We start from the raw sequence: 27819 nt of genomic DNA, 5'->3' as shown, positions 1-27819 counted from the left end.
ACAAACCTTCTGACATCTGCTGCCATGTTGTTCCACCAGAAGCGGTCTTTGAGCAGCGAGAGAGTTGCGTCAGCCCCAGGTTGGCCAGTAACTACGGATGTATGGGTGGTTAGAATGAGAGCAGTGCGTTGGTTATGTGGGACATACCAACATCCTGGTGGGCAGCCCGGCAGAGCAGCAGAAGGGACTTCTGCGGCGACTGGCAGTGAGGACCACTGAATGGGGCTGGAAATCAGTTTAGTGGGTATTAAATTTGCGGGTTCTTCCGTACCTTCCTCGGGACCATTGAGACGGGACGGGGCATCTGCCTTGATGTTTTGAGGTCCAGTTCTGTAAGAGATTGAGAAATTGATTCTGCTGAAGAAAAGTGCCTATCGAACTTGGTGGGGGTTCAGCCGTTTGGCCTCTCTAAGAAAATGTAAGTTCTTATGGTCCGTGAGGATGGTAAATGGATGAGCTGCCCCCTCAAGCCAGTGGCGCAATTCCTCCAGTGCTAATTTAACTAGCACCCCTACGCGGACATCCTCAATGCCCCTCACCTCGCACATGTCAGTGTTTACGAATAGATTAAATAAAACGGGACAAATTTAATCTTGACAAACTATATATCATTATAAATATCTAAGCCTTAAGCATCGATGACAGATTGCTGTTTTTCAATGGAAAGCTTATAAAGACTGTATTTGCTACATTTGTGTAAGCAGTACACATAAAAACATGAACAATAGAAATGCTGTACATACCAGATTCATCGTAATAACTAGTCATAAACACAGGAATAACATTTTAATATGGATCATAATTCCTTTGTTTATGTTTCAGTTCTTCAGCAACAGAACTGTTTGTGTCCGTTATGGAATAGCTCAAGCTCAGAAACTGTGTCTTGGTAATACAAAAACGGGATGGTTTTGTAGCTTACTGTGTCACAAACAGAATGAGATGATCCACCGGAAAAAAGAATGAATGAAATATAGGCGAAAGATATTATATTTGAATTTTGGTGCTCTCTCGTGATGGCTTGTGACGCGCTCTGACGCACCTGTCAGCTGATGGAGGCAGAACTTATAGCGATCGTCTTTTTCTTTGTTTTATTTTTCAGCAGTTTTTATATATGTGAGAGTGTGTTTTATGTTGAATGTGAATGTATCTGCATGATTACCATCTGTTTGAGTGCAAATCAGCTCAAATCAGTTCGCTATTACTGTATGATCACGACTATCAAAGTGAACACGTCTATATAAATAGAGAGAGTAATTGGTAATTGGCATGCAAAGTTAAATCTTTTTTTATTTTTCTTATTATTCTTATTTTTCTTAAATTATTCTTATTGTATTTTTCTAGTGCTCAAATAAATTACTTATATGATGTCTAATTTTCTGTCTAGTGTTTACTAATTGAAAAAAAAAAAACTATGCAGAGGTATGTTTAATGACTAAATAGTTTGTAGAAGCCTTCAAAACAGTTGGTAAATATTTTTTTATATTTGGGGGGGTTGGGGGTGTAGACATAGTCTCATAAAAATATTAGCAGGAGTCAAATTTTTCATGAAATCTTATTCAGATTTGAAATAGAAACTCATGAGATATGTAACTTTCAACCCATTACTTTTCTAGATTGATCCAGGACTCATTTCATGTATTTATATATCAAATAAAAAAATATTTAAGTGTGGTAAAAAAAAAAAAAAAATCAAGGGCACTTCAGTGTCTATAACTTTTAATATTTTTGAGCATTATCAAATCTGGTTGATAAAAAGTAAAGCCCAAAGGGTCTTCTTTCTAAAGACACCAAAATTATGTTTGTAACACACTGAAGTAGGAAACTGTTACAATTATAAGTTAGGTAGAGCACTTTCAGCTGTGAGTCCCATAATGGGGGATCAGGTTAACAGGTTAATAGCCAGCAACTCACGGTTTCCAATGTCATAATTTTTCTCAGCTGGACTGAGCTTTCTGGAGAAGAAGGCACATGGATGGAGTCAAGGAGGAGAACCTTGCCGCTGGGAGAGAACCGCTCCCACTCCGGTGGTGGAGGCATTCAATTCAACCACCAAAGGGAGTTCAGGGTCCGGATGTACCAGAAGGGGAGCGGTGGTGAATGCCCCTTTTAGGGTGGTGAAAGCTTCATGGCAGCTTGAGTCCAGGACAGAGACTTGGGCTTGTCACAGAGGAGACTGGTTATAGGACTGGTTATGGTACTGTAATCTTTGATGAATTGACGGTAGAAGTTTGCAAATCCTAGGAAGCGTCAGAGTTCTTTGATGGTAGAGGGTTGTGGCCAGGAGGTGATGGCTTCAATCTTCCCCTCGTCCATGTGGATACCAGTTTCATTAATGATGTAACTCAGGAAGTGAATGGAGGACTGATGGAATGCTTTGAGGAAGAGGTGGAAGTGTTGAGAGGACGGATCTTACATGCACGCAATGTTCTGCGAGGCTCCGGGAGTAAATAAGGATGTCATCAATATATACGATCACAAAGCAGTTGAGATACTCCCAGAGCACTGTATGCATGAGGTCTTGAAAGATGGAGGGGGCGTTGACAAGGCCGTACAGCATGACCCGGTATTTGTAGTGGCCAGTTGGGGTTACAAATGCCGTCTTCCACTCATCTCCCTTATGAATGCAGATGAGATTACAAGGACTGTGGCAGCCTAGTTTAGTGAATACGGTGGTTCCTCTGAGTTGTTCTAGGGCGGCTGGGATGAGGGGAAGAGGATATCGGAACTTGATGGTGATCTGGTTGAGTGCTCGATAATCTATGCAAGGCCGCAAGCCTCCGTCGTTCTTCATCACAAAGAAGAAGCTTGAGGCGGCAGGGGAGTTAGATGGTACAATATAACCTTGTTTTAGGGCTTCCTCCACATACTCCTCCATGGCCTTATGTTTGGGTAAGGGTAGGGGATAAGTCTTCCCACAAGGCACTGGCTCACCAGGAATCAGATCAATGGCACAATCCCAGGGCCGGTGAGGATGTACCATTCAATCATTCAAACAATGCTTCCTTGTTTTTTGTAGAGTTATAAGTCCTTGCTTTTAAAGGTACAGGTTACAAATGGTAACAAAGGGTAACTAACGTCATTTACAGGCAACTGCACTGCCCCGTGTCACTGTTTAGAATGGGAATTTTATCATGATTTACAAGTAGTTGAAAACATTAGAGATATCGTTAGTAATCTGCTGGACAAAATATATAACACTAGCCTAGTGGTTTTTGGATATTTTACTGCAAATATCTTACAAATTGTACCTTTAAGTGTGCCAATGGCAATTATTAATATGCCTTTAGGATAGAAGGGGTTAAAATAATGTTACACAAGTTTGGCAATGCTGACATAACAATGGCTATTCCCATTGCTATACCTATGAGAAGTTGTGCTACACTTGTGCGTTGCATTCGGAGGAAAAAGTGGACGATAGAGATGAATCATCTTAAAACGTTCTTGGCATATTTATTTTTCTAGCTGCCGACACATCATTCTCATGGTCAGAGAGCCATCATTAAGAGAGAACCGTAAATCAAATGGAACAAACATAATAAAGTAAACGCGTCTTCTGTAGCTTACACTTTAGTGCCCACTTGTGGCATACACAAATGCATAACACAGAAACCAGTACAGCATTACACAACTGAGGACATAATGAACATATTTTAACAGAAGTACTGCTTTAGAATACACTTCATTATTACAATTAAGGTTTTTACATTTTAGGACATTAGTGAAATTAAAAAGTACTTTTTTAAGACATGGGTGCTCAATCATGCTCTTCTTGTAAACCAACCACTGGTAATTTTGTATTTTTTTGGATTTAAGGTTTCTGTCTGTTTAACAGGTTGTTTGGTTTGACAGCGCTTATCCAGACCAACATGTCAGAACCATATATCCTGGTGCTTAAAGATGATGGTGGCTGGCCTGCAATGGTTAACCCACTGGTGCTCCTACTGCTGTATTTTTCAGTCATGAGCTTACTACAAAAGTGGACTCAGTCTTTTAAGGAGGTAATATAATGCACTTCACCCATGCAGCCACAAAACATGGTACAGTATAGATGTCCAAACTTGCTCCTGGAGGGCCATCTTTTTGCAGAGTTAACTCTAGAACACCTGCCTAGTAATCTTCATCTTTAAAACACAAAGCTGACAGAATCAGCAAGTAAACAGTTGATTCTGATTATCTGCGCACTATGAGACATCTCCATATAAATTAAACTCAGTGTGTCAGTTAAAGGAAGATGTACAAAATGTGCAGAGCTGGGGGAACCCAGGATTAAGAATTACCATTCTAGCATATCCAATGTTTAACCTCTGGAGATCCAATAAAATCTGGACTATATTACTTCAATTATTATTTCTAGGAGTTACTATACCATGGAGTAAACCCGTTTAACATGGAATTGATTTAATTTTGGAATGCTTAAAACACAAAATGAATAATTGTATATGAGGTTGTGTTCATGTTTATATATTTGTCTGCATTTGTAACCTGGATATATACTATGTTCAGGAAAATGTGGAAACTTATGATGAATCCACCAGCATCCTATCCAGCTTCTCCAAGACTCACCATTTCTCACCTGATAGAAAAGAGGTAAGGTATAATGTATCAATATCATCTTATTGACAATAAATTCACAAGGCAGGCACGTGGATGAGGGTTGTGAAACATTGCCACTGAAACAATGGTTACAACCAGTAGACTCTTATTTACTACATAGTTAATAAAGCAGGTTTGTTATATTTTCATTATATTTTTTTTAATCCCTTACTACAAGGTTGTTAGTTGATGACATAACCCCTCCTGGGGTTTGCTAGGTAGGCATTTATTATCTATAAAGTATCAGCAAATGAACAGAATAACAGTCTAATCTACACTATTTTATCATTAAAGTAATTAAAAAAGGCGTTGCAATACTCTGGTGTAGTTTCAACTGGCTGGCTAGGCAAAGGATCTATAATATAGGGTTTTTTGTTCTTTCTCAGAATGTACCGAACTGTTGATTTGGCCACTCCTAATATTCCTGCTATCTTTCTGATGGATTTGTTTTGTTTTTGAAGCCTTACAATTTTCTGTTTAACTTGCATGGAGAGCTCCTTTGACCACATGATGTGGATTCACAGCAACAGCTTCCAAATGCAAATGGCACACTTGGAACCAACTCCATAACTTTTACCTGCTTAATTGATGTAGAAATAGCAAAGGAATAGCCCACACCTGTCCATGGAAAAGCTTTAGAGTCAACTGTCCAATTCCTTATAATAATAATAATAATAATAATTCCTTAAATTTATATAGCACTTTTCTAGGCACTCGAAGCGCTTTACATTGTCAGGGGGTCATCTCCTCATCCAATACCAGTGTGCAGCATCCACCTGGATGATGCGAGGGCAGCCATATTGCGCCAGAATGCCCACCACACACCAGCTTACTGGTGGAGAGGTGAAGAATCCACGATCTTCTTCGTCTTCATTGACTGTTTTGTTTGAAGCGTGCATTCTGAGAGAACGACCACGGTAAGAGCGATCTTTCTCTGTTTATCATGGCATCGACTAGTAAGGCGTTTAGACAGTGTGTACATCTGTGTCGGCGTTATTTGACACCTGATGACACACACAGTCTTTGCGTCTCTTGTTTGGGTGAAGAGCATGCACGCGATGTCCTTGAGGGGGCGATCTGCATGCACTGCGAGCGTTTTTCTATGAAAAAGCTCCGCTCTCGTCTGTCTCTCTTTTCGAGGAAAAAGGGATGGCCGTCTGATTCCTGCAGTTCAGGACCCGCCGCTGCTGAGGCACGGAGGAGAATGAGCTCGTGGGGATCGCAGATGGAGCTCGCTGAGGAGTTTAGAGAGGGACTTTCCCTTTCGCGCTCTTTGGCGGCAGGCGAGAGTGAACTTCAGGAGGAAGATGTGTTGTTATTAACCCTTTCTGATACTGAAGTTTGTGCTCTGCTGGGTTCTGCCCAGGAAGAGCAGGAGATGTTTGAGGGTGGCGAAGAAGCTGAGGCTGAGTCTCCTCAATCCTCCTGCCCTGCGTATGTGGAGCTGTTAGAGGTTATGGATCGCGCCACGGCAAAGTTGGACTCGCCATGGAAGCTTGCCAGCAAAGTGACGACGCGAGGTCGTCTCGACGAGCGTTATTTGTCTGACCATAGCCCTCCAGCTCAGGTTAGCCTTCCATTCTTGCTTGATTTACATGCAGAAATTGAGAAAGAATGGAAGAGGCCGTTTTCTTCTCGCATCCATCAGTTTCAGCATACGAGTTATGCAAATATTGAGCCAATGCGCGAAATCCGCTATGAGAGGATGCCCCCTGTGGAAGAGATGCTAGCTAGCTATCTCTCTGTGGGGGAAATATCCTCTCTTAAAACTCCCTCTTTGCCATTTAAGCCCCTCCAGGATACATCCCACTTAAATGGCAGAGCATACGCAGCAGCAAGTCAGGCTGTGGCTTCGTTGCACATGATGGCAGTGCTTCAGGCTTATCAGGCTGACCTGCTGAAGGACCTGGATGAAGGCCAGGGCCTTTCAGCTGATCAGGTCGCCGAGCTGCGCCGCACCACAGACCTCTCTCTTCGTGCTACCAAGCAGGCCGCCTCCGCCAAGGGTAGGTCTATGGCGGCCATGGTGGTAACGGAGAGACATCTGTGGGTGAACCTGGCAGACATTCCTGGGTATCTTAATATGGGAACAGACATCCTGTTGAGGCAGGGGCCGAGGCCAGGGGAATGGCGGCTTCACACTGAGGTAATGAAGCAGAGTTGTAGGGGTTGGCCAGACTCGGGTGGATCTGTTGCGACTCAAGAGAGCATCGCGCTGTCCCCTCTGGCTTCCTCTGACTCATTTAGCTCCAATGGGGCTGGACGCCATTGTACAGACATGCCCGAGGCTTCATCTGTACGGTTTTTCCCCCGATTGCTCTGCACCCGGGAGTTCTGGAGAGAGTGCGCCGGGACGGTGTTCGGCTGCTGTTAGTAGCCCCTTTCTGGCCAGGTACGATTCCTGGGCCAGATTTCTCTTTTTTGACGGTACTCCATGGGAGGTTCCTGTCAGGAGAGATCCCCCCGCATGGAGCTTAGAGGCTGTAGGTGTGATCTCTGAGAAGGCACAACTCATAGCTTCCGGTCTCTCAACCAAGGTTTTTAAGACCATTTTCCAATCCAGAGCTCCCTCAATATTATATCTGGTGTTTCTCGTGGTAGTTAGCAGCGCTCCCCTTTTCCAAGGAGGGTCGTCTATGAGCGAGCTACTCTAAATTCGGAGTTCTCCTCTCATATGAGACGGAGTTCTCTATTTTTCCCCCAGAGCGCTCAGATTGGGTTGATGACTCTCAAACAAACTGTTTTGAGATGCACCATTCCATTTGTGAGAGGCTCGATCAGAGTGCCACGAGAGCCTCTTCTTTGAACAGTATTTCGAAATCCATGTTATGGTAAGTGTACACGCGAGGTCTTTGTGCACTTTCTGAAATCCACACTGTGGTAAGTTCGCACACTAGTGCTCTGCGTTCTTTCTTAAATCCTTTATGGTGAGGGTTTCGCGCGGTTGCTTCGTGCCCTTTCTTGAGTTGGTAAAAGCCCAGTTCATCTTGGGCGCCACTCCACCCATGTATCCTCGGATTCCCATCTAAACAGGGTGTTGCTAGAGATCTGTTGAGACAGAATTTTCAGCAAGCTTGTGCGAGAGCAAGCGGTTAACCCTGTGTGACAGGTGAGACCTTGTATAAATACTAGGTTCTTAGCCACCTCCCTTTAAAGGAATCCTTCTTGATTCCAAGCCTTGAGCTCTACCCTGGGTTGAGGCCCTAACAGGTAAGTTGGGTATGTAGCCTAGGCCTCTGGCCATAAGGGAAAATGTCATGGACACCCGTCTAAACGTCCCAGGGGCAACTCCCATGGAAATGGTAGAGTTGGTATTTAGTGTTTGCCATGGTTCTGGCCTACACTCCCCTCAGCATGGCGGCGTGGGTATACTGTTCCCCGTAGCGCCCCCTAGAGGACGCAGTTCGAAGTTCCCTTGAAAGGGAACGTCTCAGGTTACGAATGTAACCTTGGTTCCCTGAGTAGGGAACGAGACACTGCGTCCTCTAGCTTCCTAAGCCATGCTTCGGATGCAAGCTTCAGACGAAGAAGTAAATGACGTGCTCTCCGGGCGTTTATTTATAGTGGCGCCGGTAGTGACGTCAGAGGCTGTCGCCGGCCAACGCCTTGGCATTTTTTCATTGTATGCTTCAGACACGGGTCATGACGAGGTGTTCCCCGTAGCGCCCCCTAGAGGACGCAGTGTCTCGTTCCCTACTCAGGGAACCAAGGTTACATTCGTAACCTGAGACATTTTACATTAACATTTCCTCCAGTTTTAATGGGAATGCCCCCATTTTACAACTATAACTTAAATATTTTTTGGTTAACAGCTAAATAATAAAAACTCTGCATGTGTCCAAATATATACATAGACCTAACTGTATATACATGATAAATTAAACCAGTTGTGTAATATCACATTAAAATACCAGTTTATACTTCAAAGACTGGCTCAATTTACCAAGTAAATTACATTACTGTACAGTACAGTGCATATATACAGTACATACAGTACAGTACTACAGTACAGTTACACTACTTATCTGTAGTGAAAAGTATCTGTACTTTACTTAAAGTTTTTATATTTCAGCCAACTTTTACATTTACTCCACTACATTTCCTCATTAAAATGTATACTTTTACTCTAATACATTCCCCCTAAGTATATTTGTTACTTAACTACAAAATAGTCAGAAGAACACAGACTGCGGGAAAGCAGGTTTGAAGAATCAGTGGTCTGGTGGTTGCAAGTTAGGCTCATAAAAACACCTTTGCTCATGTGCAAACAAGTGTGTGCCATGCACAACCACAGATGATTTCATTTTCCACTCAAGTCAAGGCTTGGGTGTGCAAAATACAGCATTGTCTGTGATAATATGGTAAGTGTTGTTGTAATGATGTGCAATCTGTTGTTTTCAAGTAGGCTAGGCTATATCACCAAATCACACACAGAGTGCATGCACATTGATTTATTAGATTAGATTTATTTATTAAAGCTAAAAATTCCAGGCATTCTATATAAAAAATACAAATTCTTCTGTATGCTTTGCAGGATAAATGCCATTTCAGATGCAGATTCCAGAAATGTTTTCTTAAATCACTGATGTAATGTACAAAATGGGTTAGGAAAAGCTTTTATTTGGATGTCAAATAATGACTGACTAAAGTAAATCTTAGTAAAGCATGTTACTGTTACAGGTTGAGGTAGTGCTAAATGTAAAATAAAGTGTGAGATGAGGATCTGGAACAAAATAAGGAGTTTACTGATGAGGACGGAGAATACAGACAATATACAAGATTTACATTTAGCATTAACAAACGGATATAGCTTTGACACATTAACAACGCTAAACATCGACAATAATATTCAACAATCACGGACGAGGAGGAACTGAACAGAACGGGTATTTATGCACACAGAAGGTAATGAGGAAACAGGAGACAGGTGAGGATCAATCAATTAACTAAAACAAGAAAAGGAAGAGGACCAAATAAGGAGACAAAAGTTCATAAATGTGACAGTTCGCCCCCTCCCGGAAACGGTGCGTCCTCGCACCGCAAGAGGAATACCAGTGGAGGGAGGGTGGGGGTTCTGGAGGCGGGCGAGGAGTAGGCCAGGAGCAGGTGATGAGGGAGCATAGAGGTAGGGACCAGGGCGGAGTGGATGGAGGGAGGAGCCAGGGAGGAGACCGGAGCAGGAGGAGCCAGATGGTCCACCAGAGACCAGCCAGGACGGAGATCCACGGTGGAGTCGACGGCGGGAGGAGCCACGGTGGAGAAGCGGCCGACGACACCAAGGGGCCGACAGGAGGAGACTGCACCGGTGGGTGAGGAGCCCAAGATGGAGCAGCACAGCCGCAGAGCCAGGGTGACGTCGAGGATCCGGAGGGCCTAGGTGGAGCAGAAGGCTCTGGCCACCAAGGCGGAGGCGGGGTCCTGGAAGACCGCTGTGGAGCCGGAGTGACGGAGGATGACAGTGGAACCAGAGGGAAGGAGGAGCCTGACAGAGCCGGAGGGATGGAGTGACGAGGTGGAACCAGAGGAGTGGAGTCCCGAGGTGGCGGATGGTCGACGACTGACCAAGGTGGAGCCGGAGGGACGAGGGAGCCCGGTGGAGCAGGTGGGATGACAGGCCACGGTGGAGACGAGGGAGCTAGGAGCCAAGGCAGAGCCGCTGGGTCGAAGGACCGAGGAGGAGTCCAGGGCTCGGAGGCTGGAGGCGGAGACAGGGCCTTAACATGCCAAGGCGGAGCTGGAGACTGGCAGTCCAGCGGCGAACCATCGCGCCCTGATGGCGCGGACTGAGGGTGAGCTGCGGGACTGACTGGCACCAGCAGGGATGACGAGGAACTGGCTGGTCTAGGAGGAGGAGAGAGAGGAAGGATGGGAGGAAACACAGGAGGATCAGGGCTTGACGGAACCAGCGGAAGTGGAGCAGAGGGGCTGGCAGGTCTAGGAGGAGGTGGGAGAGGGAGGCTGGGAGGGAATACAGGAGACACAGAAGATTCAGAGCTGGGTGGAACCAGCGGAGACACAGAAGATTCGGAGCTGGGCGGAACCAGCGGAGACACAGAAGATTCAGAGCTGGGCGGAACCAGCGGAGACACAGGAAATTCAGAGCTGGGCGGAACCAGCGGAGACACAGAAGATTCGGAGCTGGGCGGAACCAGCGGAGACACAGAAGATTCAGAGCTGGGTGGAACCAGCGGAGACACAGAAGATTCGGAGCTGGGCGGAACCAGCGGAGACACAGAAGATTCAGAGCTGGGCGGAACCAGCGGAGACACAGGAAATTCAGAGCTGGGCGGAACCAGCGGAGACACAGGAAATGCAGAGCTGGGCGGAACCAGCGGAGAGACAGAAAATTCAGAGCTGGACGGAACCAGCGGAGAGACAGAAAATTCATAGCTGGGCGGAACCAGCGGAGAGACAGAAAATTCAGGGCTGGGCGGAACCAGCGGAGAAACAGGAAATTCATAGCTGGGCGGAACCAGCGGAAATGGAGCATAGGAACTGAATGGAGGAGGTAGGAGTGGGAGACTGAGAGGGTATACAAGGGGATCAGGGCTGGATGGAACCAGCGGAAAAACAGGGGATACAGGAATTACCTCCGTAGACCAGTCCATGAGATCCATAAGTTGCTCCATATTTCCCGAGACTGAATACAGCTCACCCTCAGTCGCAGGAGTGTGGACAGGGCTTGCCTCCACGCCCTCGATCTCCACGAGGACTCCCACGATGCACGGTGTTGCCGGCTCACACACCTGGTCAGTCGCGCTCTCGAGATCCTGCTTCCTGTCAGAGGATGGCTCGGGCTCTGCGGCTGCGGTGGGCTCTGGCTCCGTGTGTCGAGATGGTGGCTGGCTGGTCTCTGGGTCAGGAGTGGGGCTGGAGATATCGTCTTCGGCGGTGCAGATGGTCAATGACGATCCATTTTACTCCAGCACCCACTCCACAAAAGCGGCGAAATCCTCTCGGGGACCGTTCGCTGGTAGGCGTGCCTTACTCGGGGAAGTTAGTAAGGCACGCCAGATCTAAAAAGTCCCTGGTGTGGTCCTCCAGCGGACGGTCCAGTTGCTCCAGGCACAGGAGACGGACTGCTGGGATGGCCATTCCGGGAGAGGAGGAAAAAAAAGGCAAAAAATAAATGAAAGAAAAAACGCCGCTAAATTAAACTATACTGTTTGGGTCCGTGATTCTGTTACAGGTTGAGGTAGTGCTAAACGTAAAATAAAGTGTGAGATGAGGATCTGGAACAAAATAAGGAGTTTACTGATGAGGACGGAGAATACAGACAATATACAAGATTTACATTTAGCATTAACATACAGATATAGCTTTGACACATTAACAACGCTAAACATCGACAATAATATTCAACAATCACGGACGAGGAGGAACTGAACAGAACGGGTATTTATGCACACAGAAGGTAATGAGGAAACAGGAGACAGGTGAGGATCAATCAATTAACTAAAACAAGAAAAGGAAGAGGACCAAATAAGGAGACAAAAGTTCATAAATGTGACAGTTACATGATTTATTCGAATACTCTTTTTTTTTGACTTTGTGTCTTTAATAAATCCTGACAGTAGTTGTTTAACCCCAAAGGAGGCATACGCTGGTGCAAACCATTAGTAAATCTGGCCCTATTACTGATTTTTAGGGCTGGTAAACGATTACAAATTTTAATCTAATTAATTACATGTTGTGGTGATTAATTAATCAGATTTGGAGAAATAACTATAAAAAGAAAATTTAAAGTCATTGTTGTGCAAAGCATCAAACAGAGATTACAAAAAGTAAGTTCAGCAAGAAATATTTTGTTTGATAAAATTTTTTACATATACTCTTTTAGACCATGTGAGTAAATAATGACAGAATTGAACAATAACTTTAATAATTTTCTTAATTTTATTATTATTACTACGAAAATATTAAATTATTTATTTAATGAAATGATAGTCTAAATAATAAACTAAAACTGCCAGTAGGTGGTGGTAAATGTCTTGATTAAGTCATCGAGTCATTTATTCATTCGTTTGATACTTTCAAATGGCTGAGTCATTCAGGAGTGAAGTAAAGGGTTCGGTAACACTTTACAATACGGGGCACTAATAAGCATGAATTCATGCTTAAGTAATGCACAGATAATACTGAATTAATGTGTAGCTCATGATTATCTAAACTATTCAATAATTATTACCACATTAGGAATTAATTAAGAGTATGTCTGGTTAATATATTAGTTCATACATGAATTGTTATTAATTATATATATCATTGTGAATTAATTCCCTAATAACTAATTTTTTTAACTAATAGTTAACACAGGTAAACTAATATGCATTAATACATGATTAATTACTGCATTATTAGTGCAACTTCATGTGTAAATTGTTGCTCGGGGATGAACAGTTCTGATTTGTCTTTATATTTTGGTTGGCAGAATTTAGTAAAACAGACAACATTTTGTCTAAAATAACACAATAACAAAAACTTCTTAATGAACTGTTGTATAAGATGAGTATAACATTTGTGATATAGCACTTTCTTAAGTATGTGATGTAAATACGAGACAAAATTTCAAACAGGGGCATTTAGACCCATATCTTGAATTTTAGGGACATGTTCTAAGCTCCATCATGCAGTAAGTTGTTGCTCTGCCTCATATTAGTCATCAATCGAATGTATGAAATGGCAGATGATCCACATAGGTCTGGGGTGGGGCAAGTGCGTTAAATGCGTTATTTTTCTTCATAATTAATCTAATTAACTCGTTAAATTACCAGCCTTACTGATTTTTGATCTTTATTTTTTATATTAAAAAGGGTCCATGTGTTGAAATGTCCACGTTTAATAAATCTAAAAAAGTAATCATGTTTGATAGCCCTAACTGTATTGTTAAATTGAAAGTGACACGTGGTCGGAGCAGTAGGCAGCCATTTTTTGATGTGGCGCCCAGGAAGCAGTTGCGGGTTTGGTGCCTTGCGCAAGGGCACCTCAGTCGTGGTATTGAGGGTGGAGAGAGCACTGTACATTCACTCCCCCCACCTACAATCCCTGCTAGTACAAAACTCAATCTTTGGGTTACGAGTCCGACTCTTTAACTATTAGGCCACGTTTTCCCTAAATTGTTACCATAACATAACCAAACTATTAAACATAGAATTAAAGTCATTACCAGCAGTGCTATGTGAATTATAAATTAATTAGTGATGAAGAATTATGAAGTAATGATTAGAGGGCAGAAAGTCTAGCTTTTCTCAAAGATATTGTTACTATTTTGTAAAGATTTTCGTTCTGTGTTGTTATTTCCATTTTTTAGGCCATGATGTTGGTGTGGAAGAGGACATGGCAAGACCCTGAGGGTTCTGGTGTGAATTCCCTGATTCTTGAGGATGATTACTCAAATTGCTTTGCATTTTCTTCATACAGACACAATATCTCTTATTGTACATCAAAAAGTAATTGAATGTAGAAAGTCTATATTATTCTTGTCTACATTATGTGCTCAAAGCCATATACACACAAAACAACAGTTTCATGAAGCTAGTTGAACAAACTCAAAGTTTCTGACTACAGTATGTTGGGAGTTGTCAAAAAACAACAACTCAGTTTAGTTTGCGTTATGAAGGTTAACAAGATGCCATTTAGATACTTCACATCACAAACTCAAAGACAATACAATAGTAGAGGCTTGGATCTATATGCAGTAGTATTTATTAATGAATATGAGGGTAACCCATACAAGGAATAAACTAAAACATGAACGTGACAACTTTTCTATTCAATTAATCATTTTATTGAGAAATTGCACATAACATTTTTCCTTTTAAATCATATTACGTTGTGCATAAACAGAAATCACCTAACAAAAATTTCAAAATGAAAACAAATATGATTTTATACAATGAAGCACAATAAAGACAATAAACACACTATAAAAGTGTCAAGTATAGTCCAAAGATGAAGGTTATGATAAAAGTAGAACACGGTTTATTCAAATAGCTAAAAATAGAAAGCCATATGCCATATTTACGTAAATACAAACAATACCAGACAACTAAAGAGTAAACAAACAGCAACTTATATTTTGGGCAAATAAGGAAAATAATGAACAGCACTTGTGCAGATTAAATAAATGGCCATGACAACTGATAAGTGGTGGGGAAACTGAGCAAAGGGAACAAATCAAAACAAACTACAGTAAAAGTCCAAAATTAGAGTGTCTTTGACAGTGTTCCAGTTTTAGTTGTAGCGTAGTGGTAGAGCATTGTGTTAGCAGCACAAAAGCTTGTGGGTTTAATTCCAAGGGAACACACATACTAGTAAAAATATATATATAGTCTGAATACACTGTAAATCGCTTTTAGATAAAAGTATCTGCTAAATGCATAAATGTAAATAATGCCCCCTCCCAGAAGGTATGACCTTCTGCTGTAACCAAAAAACAAACAGGATTGAGTGAGAGAGGGGATGGAGAGGGCTTTGGAGGAGGTCGAGGATTAGGTGAAGAGCGGTCGAAAAGGAACAGGTGAAGGGCTGGCAAAAGCAGGCAGGAAGACAGGCAGAGACTCCACAGAGGAACAGATGTGGTAACATCCATGGGGGTTATGATGGAAGGAGTGGCCAGAAGGTACAGACCCAGAGATGGGACAGCCAAAGGAGACAAAGCCTATATCAGGGGTCCCCGGATAATGACAAACAGCTGATGGAACTGAACAAAACTACTGGCACTTTAGACCTAGGCAGAACTGCGGCAACGAGTATCTTAGGTGGAACAAGACCACCCAAGGACTGAGGCAAAGTCGGTGTGACCAAAGGATCCTCTTGCTCAGGGGAGGCTGGTGACTGCATGACCTGAGGCTTCACATCGCTGCAAGGCATGATTTAGCAAGCAAGGTCATGCCTGATAGTAATTTTATGTGGTGCATAATACAGTATATGTAGGTTAGGGGCTTGACATTTTTTTTTCTCCCTCTACAAAAGAGGGGCCCGGCAGAAAAAAATTGGGAACCACTGCTTTAACCTGATGTGCTAAAAGAATTAAAGTTTTAAATAACATTAATTAGTTCATTAATTCATTAAAAAATAAGAAAAAAAAAAAAACTAAACCTTGAAGAAAAATTTTAATAAAAACACAAAATGTAAAAATATAAACTAATTCAAACAATAAATAAAAACTATAATTTTATTTAATTAGAGTCTTATCTTAAAGCTTCATGATGTAATTATCATAATTTGATGATAACAATGCATGACATTCTACTTGGAGCTTTCCACATCCTCAGACTCACAATTAACCATTTCTATGGCACCATCAATGAATGTCACGTGTTGTCATCTCGAAATTATGATAACTACGACTGGTCCCCCAGGAGCCGAATTTGATATCCCTGGTTTACTGTTCATATTTGTGTATTACGTTTATTTTGTTCACATTTAAGAATCTCTCTGTGTGGTTGTGTGTTAATGTATGCACAGAATATACTGTGAAGAAGGAAAACTGTGGCGGAGAGAATGAAATACTGAATGACGCAGACTCTCTATCTTCTACTGATGTGTCAGGACCTAGTGCTTTAAACCAGCTTGGACAGTTCATAATGAAACAGAGCTATTTAATTGCTCTCATCATCACAATGGTAAAATAATGTTTGTTACCCTAATGTATGTCAGAACAGTAAAATTGTTTTTGTTGCCATAATGTGTGTTGTTTTGTGACTGAAGTACATATGTTTAAAAAGGAATACAGTTTAAACGTTTTCTGTTTAAAAGTACAGTTTCTGTTTAAAATGGTATACAGGGGAAAACTGTTCATTTACTTACTTACATTTACTTACAAACTTTTATAATCAGATAAAAATGTACTTTCAGCATCTTTGTCAACGTGTTTACAAGTCCTTTTTTTTTTTTGCCTGTGCTAAGTTTTCCATGCTCGCTTCCTTTATAGTCAACCTCTCTGTTCAAAGGTTTCAAGATTAGCTTTATGTTATAATAGTGCTTTTTAATATATGTATATGTCAAATATGTCACATAGCCTGCTGCCTGTAATACCCCATGTCTCATAGCATGGAAAATTGCTTCACAAAATCACAAAATTTCTAACCGCCATATTTTTTGCAGTAAGGCAGGCAGCAGCTGATCTCCACAGGCCTGCATTAAGTCACCCAAGTAACTGTTTTTAGACAGTTTCCCCAAAAACTCTTATCATCCTCCACTTGGACAAACAGATCCTGCACCTAACTTATTCCATTGGTTGAGTGACTTTTTTATTGCCAGACTGCTAAAAGAATTAAAGCAGGTCTTCACATTATTTAGGAAGTCGAGGCTTACTGTGAATGACTAATTACAATTTTAAAAATTCACACTTCATTATGTGCCATAACTGCACATTGTATTTAACAGTTCATGTTTTCTGAATATCTGGTCACATTTGTTTTTATTATTATTATTATTATTGATTGTTATGTTTTATACTTATTTATTTTATTTTTACTTTAAATGAAGTCTGGTCATATGTGAGTGAAAATTATTCAAGAATATTTCATTACTTCTGAAATTTGTTTTCTAACTGGATCGTAACATCTGTTAGGCTTACTCTTATGAAACTTTTTATGCACTATCCATATTATATTCTTACATTCATGCTGCTAATATACTTGTTTTTATTTGCATGCATACAGGTATGGAGCATCAGCTATAACTCATGGTTTACATTAGTGTTACTGGTGTGGTCATGTGCAATCTGGATGCTGAAGGATCGTCGGCGGTTTGCCATGCTAAGCGCTCCATTCCTTGCTGTCTATGGGACATTGCTGCTAGTGGTTACTTTCATAAGTCAACTCCATCTTAACCATACTGACATCTTCCCTGCTTTACCAAAGCATGTCTTGATTGACTTTGACGTCTATGGTTATCCGGTGCCCTGTGTGCACCTTGCTGCAAAGGTATGTAAAACTAAATCTTGGGATAAAGCTTAACAAAGAATACTTAGTGTAGAGCTGCATGATTAGCTATGTCTATTACTCTTTGATTTGTATGCTTATGATTAAAAATTATTACATACTGTTACAGAGAGCAGTTGTAATGAGTGAAATAGCGTCACAAATTTTTAGCAACACGATATTATTTGCATGTTGCAAACATTCAAATTATCACAGAAGCACAAACTGAAGTGACTGGGCCAGACCCACCTGGGGGACTGGCAATGCATGTAGCTTTACCATTTTGAATTATCAATGGTCAGATTTATTCATTGTAATAATAGACTTTGAGTGTCTCATTACCCACAGCTTTTCTTTGTGTATGGATATAACATGGCATACATATGGAAATGACATATGAATGTTTTCAACTCCCCATGAAATCCAGCCAGATTGGAATAATAAATAAATCATTATTATAAGTTTATCGAAGTGTATTTGGGTAAAGTAAATTATTTGGAAGCTATTTATTTTTGCACACTCTCATGACATCATGACATGACATGAAAAATTACATATTGGAGCTTTAAATGTCACATAAGTGTATTGCTTGAATGTTGTAAAAACTAAAAACTAGTTTGTTCCTCTTATAATGTTTACACCAAGGATGATAACTATGATGATAAAGATAAAGATATAGTTATAAAAATCATTCTCAATATTAAAGAATAGCAGAGCCCACAACACAGCTTAACGATAAAGGCACAGAGAAATTATATAGTTGGAATCACTTTGAGAATTTTTTTTTTTTTTTTTTTACAGGTGATGATAGTGTAATGGACATGATCTCATGGAAAGATAAACTGAAACTTCCTGAAAGTAATAAGGATATTATTTGTTATTACCTGACATTAGCAATATAAAATTTAATGCAAATTAGATAATCATAAACTGATGATACACTTTTTCGTTCTAAACAATCAAAACGTTTCCCACTTGCAGTAGGAAGAAAGGTGTCGGATCTGTTTCACAGTCTTGAACACGAAGCACTGGTGAACGATGAACTCCTGAGCACTGAGAAGGTCCTTTGTCTGTGTAACCCAGTTATAAAATAGAAGAATTTAATCTAAAATAGGAAAATCAATACCTGTTATTCTTTCTTTAAACCAATCAAAATAGTGGATTGTGTGTTGTCCCGCCTCTTGGCTGTTGTTTTATTGTTTTATTAGGATCCCCATTAGCAGCCCATTTAATGGCAGCTAGTCTTCCTGGGGTCCTCTTTAAAAATCTTCACAACATAAAATTACACAAAACGAACACAAATTACAATCAAGAAAATTCAAACATTACAGTTACATTCAAAATATTACCAAGTGAAAGAACATGACAATTTCCAGCTTTCACGAGGTCATTTGCAGCAGTTCCTGGGTTACTGTCCTCTTAAATTTATATTTGTTCTGAACTCTGCGCTTATTGGTTGGATCCACTCAAGCAAGTTAGGTTTTCAGACTACGCAAATCACACAAAAAAGAGTATATATATATATATATATATATATATATATATATATATATATATATATATATATATATATATATATATATATATATATATATATTAATTGTCAGGAGATATCTGTGGAACAGCATTGATTGTACAAAAAGTTACAAGATCTTAATTGAATGTCTTATGAACCTGTGCTTGTGTCAATCCCGGTGAGAAGCCATCTAGCTATCTACAGCATCTACAAAGTTCCTATCGCAATGCTCGCTCGTCCTGGAACAACACGCCCACCAATATCCCACGGAAAGATCCAAGATCTCATTTATCATCCAGCAGTTAGCAGGAGCCGCATTAAGATGGGCTGAACCATTGTGGTTCCAAGATACTGAGGTCACCTCGTCTGTACAAAATTTAATTAGCCATTTTGGACCCTGTAGACGACTCTTCTGACAGCGACCAACAAATACTTCAAGAGGCTCCTGTCCCGTCCATAGATTTTCCTCTGATATCTCCCCAGTTAAGCCCAGGATGGGCTCCCGATCCCCAGTTAAGCCCAGGATGGGCCCCTGACAGTGATGTGCGGGTTGATCCAAAATGAGCGCCTGTGTCTGCGGTCACCCGCATTTACCTGCTGTTACGAGTCGCGGGGTCGTGGTTGGTTGGGTGGTTGCTGCACTTTGGCCCTCCAGAACCATGTCTCCACCTCGCCCTGTCGGCCCTTTGGCTCCGTGTGGGCTCTGCATCCCTTTGGCTCCACCGAGGCCCATCTGCCCAAGGAGTACTCTGGGCACTCTTGTCCATCCAGACAAACCTTGTTCGGTCGTCGCTCAGCTTCTGCCATGGACTTCTGGGTCTCCGGATTCACCTCAACTCTCTACCCCTTTTGGCTTCACCAGGCTCCTCCCTTCCTCCGGGGTGTTGCCCGGTCCTCCTGTCAAAGCTCCGCCCTGTTCCTCCCACTGTTGGCTCCACCATGGTGTTAACCTCCTCAAAATTCTCCAGGCTCCACGTCCCTGCGGCAGACCCCGACAACTTTGGAAGGAAAGGTCCGCTGGCGCGGACCCTGGAGGCAGGGGGGTAGTGTCAAGGACCAGTCAAGCTCTAATCACCCAAACCTGTTCACTATCAGCGACCTCATCAAAAAGACTATAAAGCACTCACCTCAGCCCCAGTTCTAGGTCAAGCCTCCAACAGGAACGGACCATAGAGTGCTGTCTTCTGATCGACCAATGCACTGCAGATTTTGTGACGTAACGTATCCTCAACTTTGAAACACTAATCTCTGTGTCATTGTTCTATTGCCCCCAGGATTCCCGAGCATTACCCCGTGGCCTGAAATCCAGCGATCTCCCGAGTCTCCTATGTTTTTCGTGTCTGAAAGTGAAAGAAACAAGTATTACAAAGAATTTGTTTTAGTGACATAAGCTTCAAGTAAAAAGAGACAACCACACACAGACAAAAATAAATAAATAAAATTAGGCAAATACATAAGTGTATAAAAAATTGTGTTACAAAGGATAATGGAATAGGATTCAGTGAGATGCAGGGATGTACTAGGATGGAGGGGTAACAAATAAATATAAGGATATTGCACATTTTTATTGTATAAGTGGGGAACATTTAACTGTTCATGAGGTAGATTGCTTGTGGGAAGAAACTGTTATTGTGCCTGACTGTTCTGGTATTTGCAGCTCTGAGGCGCTGGCCAGATGGCAAAAGTTCAAAGATGGGGTAAAATATTTTCCATTTCGTCCAGATCGGTGGTAGCAGCTTCAAAAACACTCCAATCAGTGAGGTCAACACAAGCTTGTAAATCATGCTCTGTTTCGCTGGTCCATCTCTTCACAGTCTTTGCTATAGGTTTAGCAGATTTAAGTGCATGGGAGACATCAATTTGTGTGAAGTGTTGGTTTTCCTTGACAATTTCATTGTCTTTTCCACTACATTGGACACATGTTTTGGACTGTTTGGGGTAATATAGCCTTAAGCTATTGTCTGATGTGTTGTATTTTTCCAAACTTCAGTACGTTACCTGAGCCATATTGTGTCAGATAAATGTGTGTAGACAGACCAAAGAGAAAGTAAAAGCACTCAAGACCCGACCAAGACCCCAACTTTAAAGAAGTTGAAGTCTTTCCTTGGTTTCTTAAGTTCACAGGTTTGTCCAGGATTATTCAAAGATAGTAAAGCCTTAAACCAACCATACATCTGGTTACCCTCCTGTCCGAAAGGTTTGTGTAATAGCTGAAGCAAATGGCAAATATCTAAATCCCAAAGATACATTTGCTGAAAGATCGACACCTGCATGCCAACAAGCTTATGAATCAATCATCCATAATCTAACATCTTCACCAATTTTAGGATTTGCTGAGCAAAAGTTACCTTATACTTTACACACAGATGCCAGTAAAGCTGGTTTGGGGCAGCGCTATATCAAAGGCAGGATGGACAGGAGCTTGTCATCACCAATGCCAGTGGAGGATTTTCACAGAGGGAATCACGTTATCCAGCAGATAAACTGGAATTTTTGGCCCTGAAATGGGCAGTTACTGAAAAATTCCATTGTAACAACATAAAAACTTCATCATCACGGGAAGAAGGATGCGGGAATTGACGGACACTTAATTAAAGCTTTAATAATACACTCAAAACAGCGTGACAGACCCTCGCGGAAGAAAACCAAAACCAAAATAAAATCCAGGCCTAGTCCTCTCTCGCCCTTCACTGTCATAGCTCCTCTTTTGTATCCTTCCAATCTCCTCCGTGGGACTCGAGACCGAGTGGAGCAGGTGTCGCTCATTTCCCAATCACTCCTCCGGCCTCGCTCCATTCTCACGGCTCTCAGCCCCGCTCAACTTGTCACAACGTCATTATGTTATTTCTGCATCATTGCACATGTGCAGTCCTTACAGTTCCGTTATTCAATATGATCAATTGTTTACATGCACTCTCAATTGTATAAGAAGAAGAATAAACCACCCCCTGAGCCATCAATCCGATTACAAATTGATTATTTGGATGCATGTAAACATAGCCAATGTAAGACATATCCTTATATGGCTGGATAGGACTACTCCTTGTTCTGGGTTTCTTCTGAACAGAATCTGATCGCACATCAACACCTTGTATGTCATAGAGGAATTCACAAGGAAATAACATATCTCTGTGTAAGGTACGTAGGGGTCCATCTTTAACCTCTGGGCTCACAGTATATACCGGTACATCCTTCATCCTCTTTTAGACAATAAAGATTGCAGACTCGCAATGATCACAAAGTTTGTGCTTGTCAAGTAATTTATGGTTAAGCACTAACACTCTGTCTCCAACCTCAAGGGTAGACTCTCTGATATCAAATCTTTCTTTGCTTTTCCTAGTCACTTTCTGTGCAGTTTTTTATAGCCAATTGATAACTCTCCTCCAGGTGATATTTGAGGGATCTCACATACTGAGAATGGGCTATTAGATGTGTAGCTGGCAATCCAAATGCAATGTTAATAGGCAATCAGGGCTGATGACCAAACATAAGTTCATAAGATGAGAGCCCAGTAACATAATTTCACATGTTCAAGCCACTTTGTCTTATGTTTATCCTGTAGCGTTTCCAACATACTCAGAAGGGTGCTGTTATAGCATTCCAATAGATTACCTCTGGGATGATAGGGACTAGTCCTGGCCTTACATATACCAGCTAAAGAACACAGCTCTCTTATGGTTTCAGTATCTTGGTATTCAATGGTATTCAATATCCCATCCCTGATGCCATATTTTGTAAAGTGGTCAGTAATTACCTGTCCAGTTCCAGGGACAAAAAGTCCATACAGACCAATTCCATAGGTCTACTGATATGTATGTTTACCAGAGGTGCTGCTTTCTCTGGCTGACTTTTACTTCTTTCACATCCTCTGCAAGTTCTGATTTTGGTCTCAACATCCAATTACATCTTTGGCCAATAGAACCTCGCTTAAACCAGTTTGAGTGTCCGTTCAAATCCAAAGTGACCCATTTCATTGTGAAGACTATCAAGAACTGACGACCTCAACACAGATAGTAAGACAAACTGATAAACTGGTCTATGGTCCCGTTGTTGTCACCTGTACAACAGACCATCTACCATTTCAAGGCGTCTCCAAATCTCCTTGAGCAACAAGCAAAATTCAGTGGGTTCTGCTTTAAGATTAGCTGGTGCAGGCTCTCCCAACTCTATCATGTTAAGAATTCTAAAAATTATTATATCCTTTCTTTGCAGTTCAGCTAATTCAAAACTGCTTACTTGGGAACAGTGGTTAAACCTTAAGACGACTCATCTTCATTGAACACTTCAGGAATGCCACTGAAGTGTATAGCAAGAGATTTACATGTTTACATTTACATTTAATCATTTAGCAGACGCTTTTATCCAAAGCAACTTATAAATGAGAACAATAGAAGCAGTCAGGTCAACAAGAGAACAACAACAGTATACAAGTGCCGAGTCTCAGTTAGTCTAGTATAGAACGCATAGCCAGGTTTTTTTATTTTTTTATTAAATGAAAAGACAAGAAAATGAGAAGTGCTAGTATTAGTTGGTTAAGTGCTGTCGAAAAAGATGAGTCTTTGGATGTTTCTTGAAAATGAGTAAAGACTCAGCTGTACGAATTGAGATTGGGAGGTCATTCCACCAGCTGGGCACAGTCCAGGAAAAGGTCCGTGAGAGTGATTTTGAACTTCTTTGGGATGGCACCACAAGGCGTCATTCACTTGCAGAGCGCAAACTTCTGGAGGGCACATAGGATTTAACCAGTGAGTTTAGGTATGTTGGTGCCATGCCAGAGGTCGTCTTGTAGGCAAGCATCAGTACCTTGAATTTGATGCGAGCGGCTACTGGTAGCCAGTGTAACCTGATGAGGAGAGGAGTAACGTGAGCTTTTTTTGGCTCATTGAAGACAACCCTTGCTGCTGCATTCTGGACTAATTGCAGAGGCTTGACAGTACATGCAGGAAGGCCCATCAGGAGAGCATTACAATAGTAAAGTCTGGAGAGAACAAGAGCTTGGACAAGAAGTTGAGTGGCTTGCTCTGATAGGAAGGGTCTAATCTTCCTAATGTTGTGTAAGGCAAACCTGCAGGACCGGGTCGTTGTAGCAATGTGGTCTGTGAAGCTTAACTGGTGATCCATCACAACTCCTAGGTTTCTGGCTGTCCTCAAAGGAGTAATGGTTGACGAACCCAGCTGTATAGAGAAGTTGTGATGAAGAAATGGGTTAGCTGGAATCACCAAGAGTTCTGTCTTCATAAGGTTAAGCTGAAGGTGATGGTCATTCATCCAGCTAGAAATATCACTCAGACAGGCTGAAATGCGAGCAGCTACCGTCAGGTCATCTGGTTGGAATAAGAAGTGGAGTTGGCTGTCATCAACGTAGAAGTGATAAGAAAAGCCATGCTTCTGAATGACAGATCCTAATGACGTCATGTAGATGGAGAAGAGAAGTGGTCAAATTACTGAGCCTTGAGGAACCCCAGTAGCAAGGTGTTGTGACTTAGACACATCACCCCTCCAAGACACACTGAAGGATCTGTCAGAGAGGTGGGACTTAACCCACAGGAGTGCGGTTCCAGAAATGCCCATCTTTCTGAGGGTGGACAGGAGAATCTGGTGATTAACGGTGTCAAAAGCAAACAGGTCCAGTAAGATGAGTACTGAGGATTTTGAAGCTGTTCTTGCTAGTCGTGGGGCTTCAGTAACCGAGAGCAGAGCAGTCTCAGTTGAGTGGCCACTTTTGAAGCCAGATTGGTTGCTGTCCAGGAGGTTGTTCTGTACAAGGAACATAGAAAGCTGGTTAAACACAGCTCGCTCAAGTGTCTTTGCAATGAATGGAAGAAGGGTCTGTAGTTTTCAAGAACCGCTGGATTTAGAGATGGTTTCTTGAGCAGTGGGCTTACCCGAGCCTGCTTGAATGCTGAGGGAAATGTTCCAGAGTGAAGAGAGGAGTTGATAATATGAGTAAGTGAAGGACTGAAGAAGAGATCGCTTGAAGGAGGTGAGTGGGGATCGGATCAAGTGGACAAGTAGTAGGATGATTGGACAGGAGAAGTTTGGAAACATCCATCTCTGAGAGTGGGGAAAAAGGAGGAGAAAGAGTGTGTGTCGGTCATTGTGAAGTTGTCCTCAGTCTGCGGTGTGGAGAACTGGTCACTGATGGTTCTTGTCTTATTTGTGAAGAAAACTGCAAAGTCGTCCGCTGTAAGAGTCGATGGAGGAGGTGGTGGTGGCAGATTAAGAAGAGAAGAGTCTTGAAGAGTGTCCGAGCATCACAACAGCTGTTAATTTTGTTGTAGTAGTAGGAAGTTTTAGCCGTGAAGACATTTGCAGAGAAGGAAGAGAGGAGAGACCGATACAGACTGAGATCGGTAGAGTTTCTTGATTTCTGCCATTTACTCTCTGCAGCCCTGAGTTTAGAGCAATGTTCACGGAGAACCTCGGACAGCCAGGGGGCAGATGGGGCGGTGCGTGCTGGTCTAGACAACAGTGGGCAAAAGTTGTCCAAGCAAAATGTTAAAGTGGAGCAAAGAGTGTCCGTAGCGCTGTTCGTGCTCAGAGCTGAAAACTGAGAGTGCAGGAAGCGAGGATGAAACCACAGAAGATAGGCGAGATGGAGAGAGTGAGCGTAGGTTCCGTCGAAAGGTGACCTGCGTTGGAGTGTGAACCACTTCAGGAGTAAGTGCTAGGTTAGCAGTAATGAGGAAGTGGTCTGAGGTGTACAGTGGAGCAACTGAAGAGTTGGCCACAGAGCAAAAGCACGTGTAGATGAGGTCCAGTTGGTTGCTTGATTTGTGAGTCGCTGTAGTAGACACTTGCTTGAGATTACATGAGGTGAGCAGACTTTTGAAGTCAGCAGCCTGGGGTTTATCTAGGTGGATGTTGAAGTCACCCAAGCAGTACCATAGGAGTACCATCTTCAGGATAGTTTGATAGCAGCACATCCAACTCCTCCAAGAAGTTTCCCAATTGACCTGGGGAACGATAAATGACCACAAAGTGGATTTTAACAGGGTGGGTTACAGTAATGGCATGTGATTCAAATGAACCATTACCTGTAGGTGATGGCTGAAGATCAAAATTCCATTCTTTTGATATAAGGAGACCAGTACCTCCACCCCTTCCAGTGGTACGAGGAGTGTGGGAACAAGTGAAATTAGTGGAGAGGGCTGCGGGGGTGGCAGTGTCTTCAGGTTTGATCCAAGTCTCAGTCAGTTCCATGAGGTTGAGATCGGAATGAGTAGCAATAGAAGAAATGAATTCTGCTTTGTTATATGCAGACTGGCAGTTCCAGAGGTCAACTGGAATAGAGAGTGTAGTAGTAGAGGTCAGAGGGACAGGCCGTAGGTTTGTCAGACAGGCCTTCCTGCGATGTACGTAGCGTGCTCTCCAAGTGTTAGTAGTGATAGTGATAGTAGAGATTTGAAAGCACACAGTGACTACAAGTGTAAGAAATAAGTATTTGAGAAAAAGCTATACAAAAAGTAAAGAAAGAGGAGAAAAGCAATACTCAAGTGCCCTGTTGGTGTCCTCGCTCGGTGGAGTCACGCAGGTAGAGTCGATTGTCTTTACACTCGTCGGTCTTCACACGAGGAGGATTCACACGAGGGCTGCCACGGTGAAACCTACCGCTTTTGTATTTGCCTGATTACCTGTAATTGAAGTCAGCTGGCCACGCCTCACTATTTAGCAGATCGAAACTGGGCAGTCCCGCGATGGGCAAACGCAAAACCAAGCGCCACTTTCAGCACGTATTTACCAGGGTAAGACACACACAATTTAAACCAAAAACTTTCCTAGCAATGATGATCACACAGTAATCTAATGAGAAAACAAGACAAAAGACTTACAAGCTGCTGTCCTTCTCTGTTGCTCGGCTGTTTCTTCTGACAAGTGCTTTCAAAACAGCTAATTAAAGGAGTCATGACCCACAATTTTCACTTTTCCACGAGAATCAATGTATATTATGATTGCCTAACGATTATACACTGGCCGGGAAGCCGATATTTAAAAGTGAAGCGTTTGTTTACCTCAGGGTTTGTAAAATAGCCCACGTGCACGCGCACTCAAATACGAGATTTTGATTTCTTCCCCGTCTTGACGTCAAGACGGGGCAGGATATACCATATATGGACACCGCAGCAGGAAGCTCGCCCTTCCCCTCTCCCTCTCATATTCAGTCGAGAAAGACGCTGGAACTAGTGCACACGTGAGTTGCTCTGTGGTTGACTGCCAGAATCAACATGTAAATGTGTTTTCTCTACCAAGAACGGACCTAGCTATCAGAGACCAGTGGATTAAATTCATTTTTAATGACGCGGTTCCTTCAACCCTTCCACTGGTTTATCTTTACGTGTTTGTGCTAAACATTGTACGCCGAAATCCTTCACATATTTGGGGCAATATCAGGCGAAGTTGGCATCGAAGCTCGGGAAAAGCGCCATTCCAACAAAATTGCCTGCAATTGAAACGGTAAGACTGTGTTTTTATTGCTCTACTGTGTGTAACAAACAGCATAACTGCTAATGCGGCTATTGTATGCTATTGCGTCTGTCACTAGACAAATAAACGAAAGACTGGAGGTGAAGTAATTATTTATGTTCCCTGTAAACGGACTGCAAAAACGGACTTTTGACTGCATTATAATGATTTCTTAATTCAGAATATGATCAAGATTGCGTAGGTTGATGTGTTCGGGGAATTTGCCAGTTAATAGTAACATTTAAAGCCCCTTAAATGAACGAAATGACTCGAAAAAAGGTTTGTTCATTTTGATGATCGAGTTTGAACAAGAGACTC

General features: G+C 42.1%; 1 protein-coding gene across 1 annotated transcript in view; it reads left to right on the top strand.

Annotated features, from left to right (window-relative positions):
* si:dkey-11f4.7 (piezo-type mechanosensitive ion channel component 2) overlaps nt 1-27819 on the top strand; it is a 256411-nt gene that overhangs the window by 49363 nt on the left and 179229 nt on the right. The window contains 5 exon segments of the mRNA XM_059561374.1: nt 3833-3998; nt 4504-4587; nt 13904-14042; nt 16063-16220; nt 17262-17525. Of these exon segments, the coding sequence (XP_059417357.1) occupies nt 3833-3998; nt 4504-4587; nt 13904-14042; nt 16063-16220; nt 17262-17525 (811 nt within the window).

This window comes from Carassius carassius, chromosome 11, assembly GCF_963082965.1.
Source record: "Carassius carassius chromosome 11, fCarCar2.1, whole genome shotgun sequence".
Taxonomy (NCBI): domain Eukaryota; kingdom Metazoa; phylum Chordata; class Actinopteri; order Cypriniformes; family Cyprinidae; genus Carassius; species Carassius carassius.
This window is presented reverse-complemented; position numbering and strand designations above follow the sequence as displayed.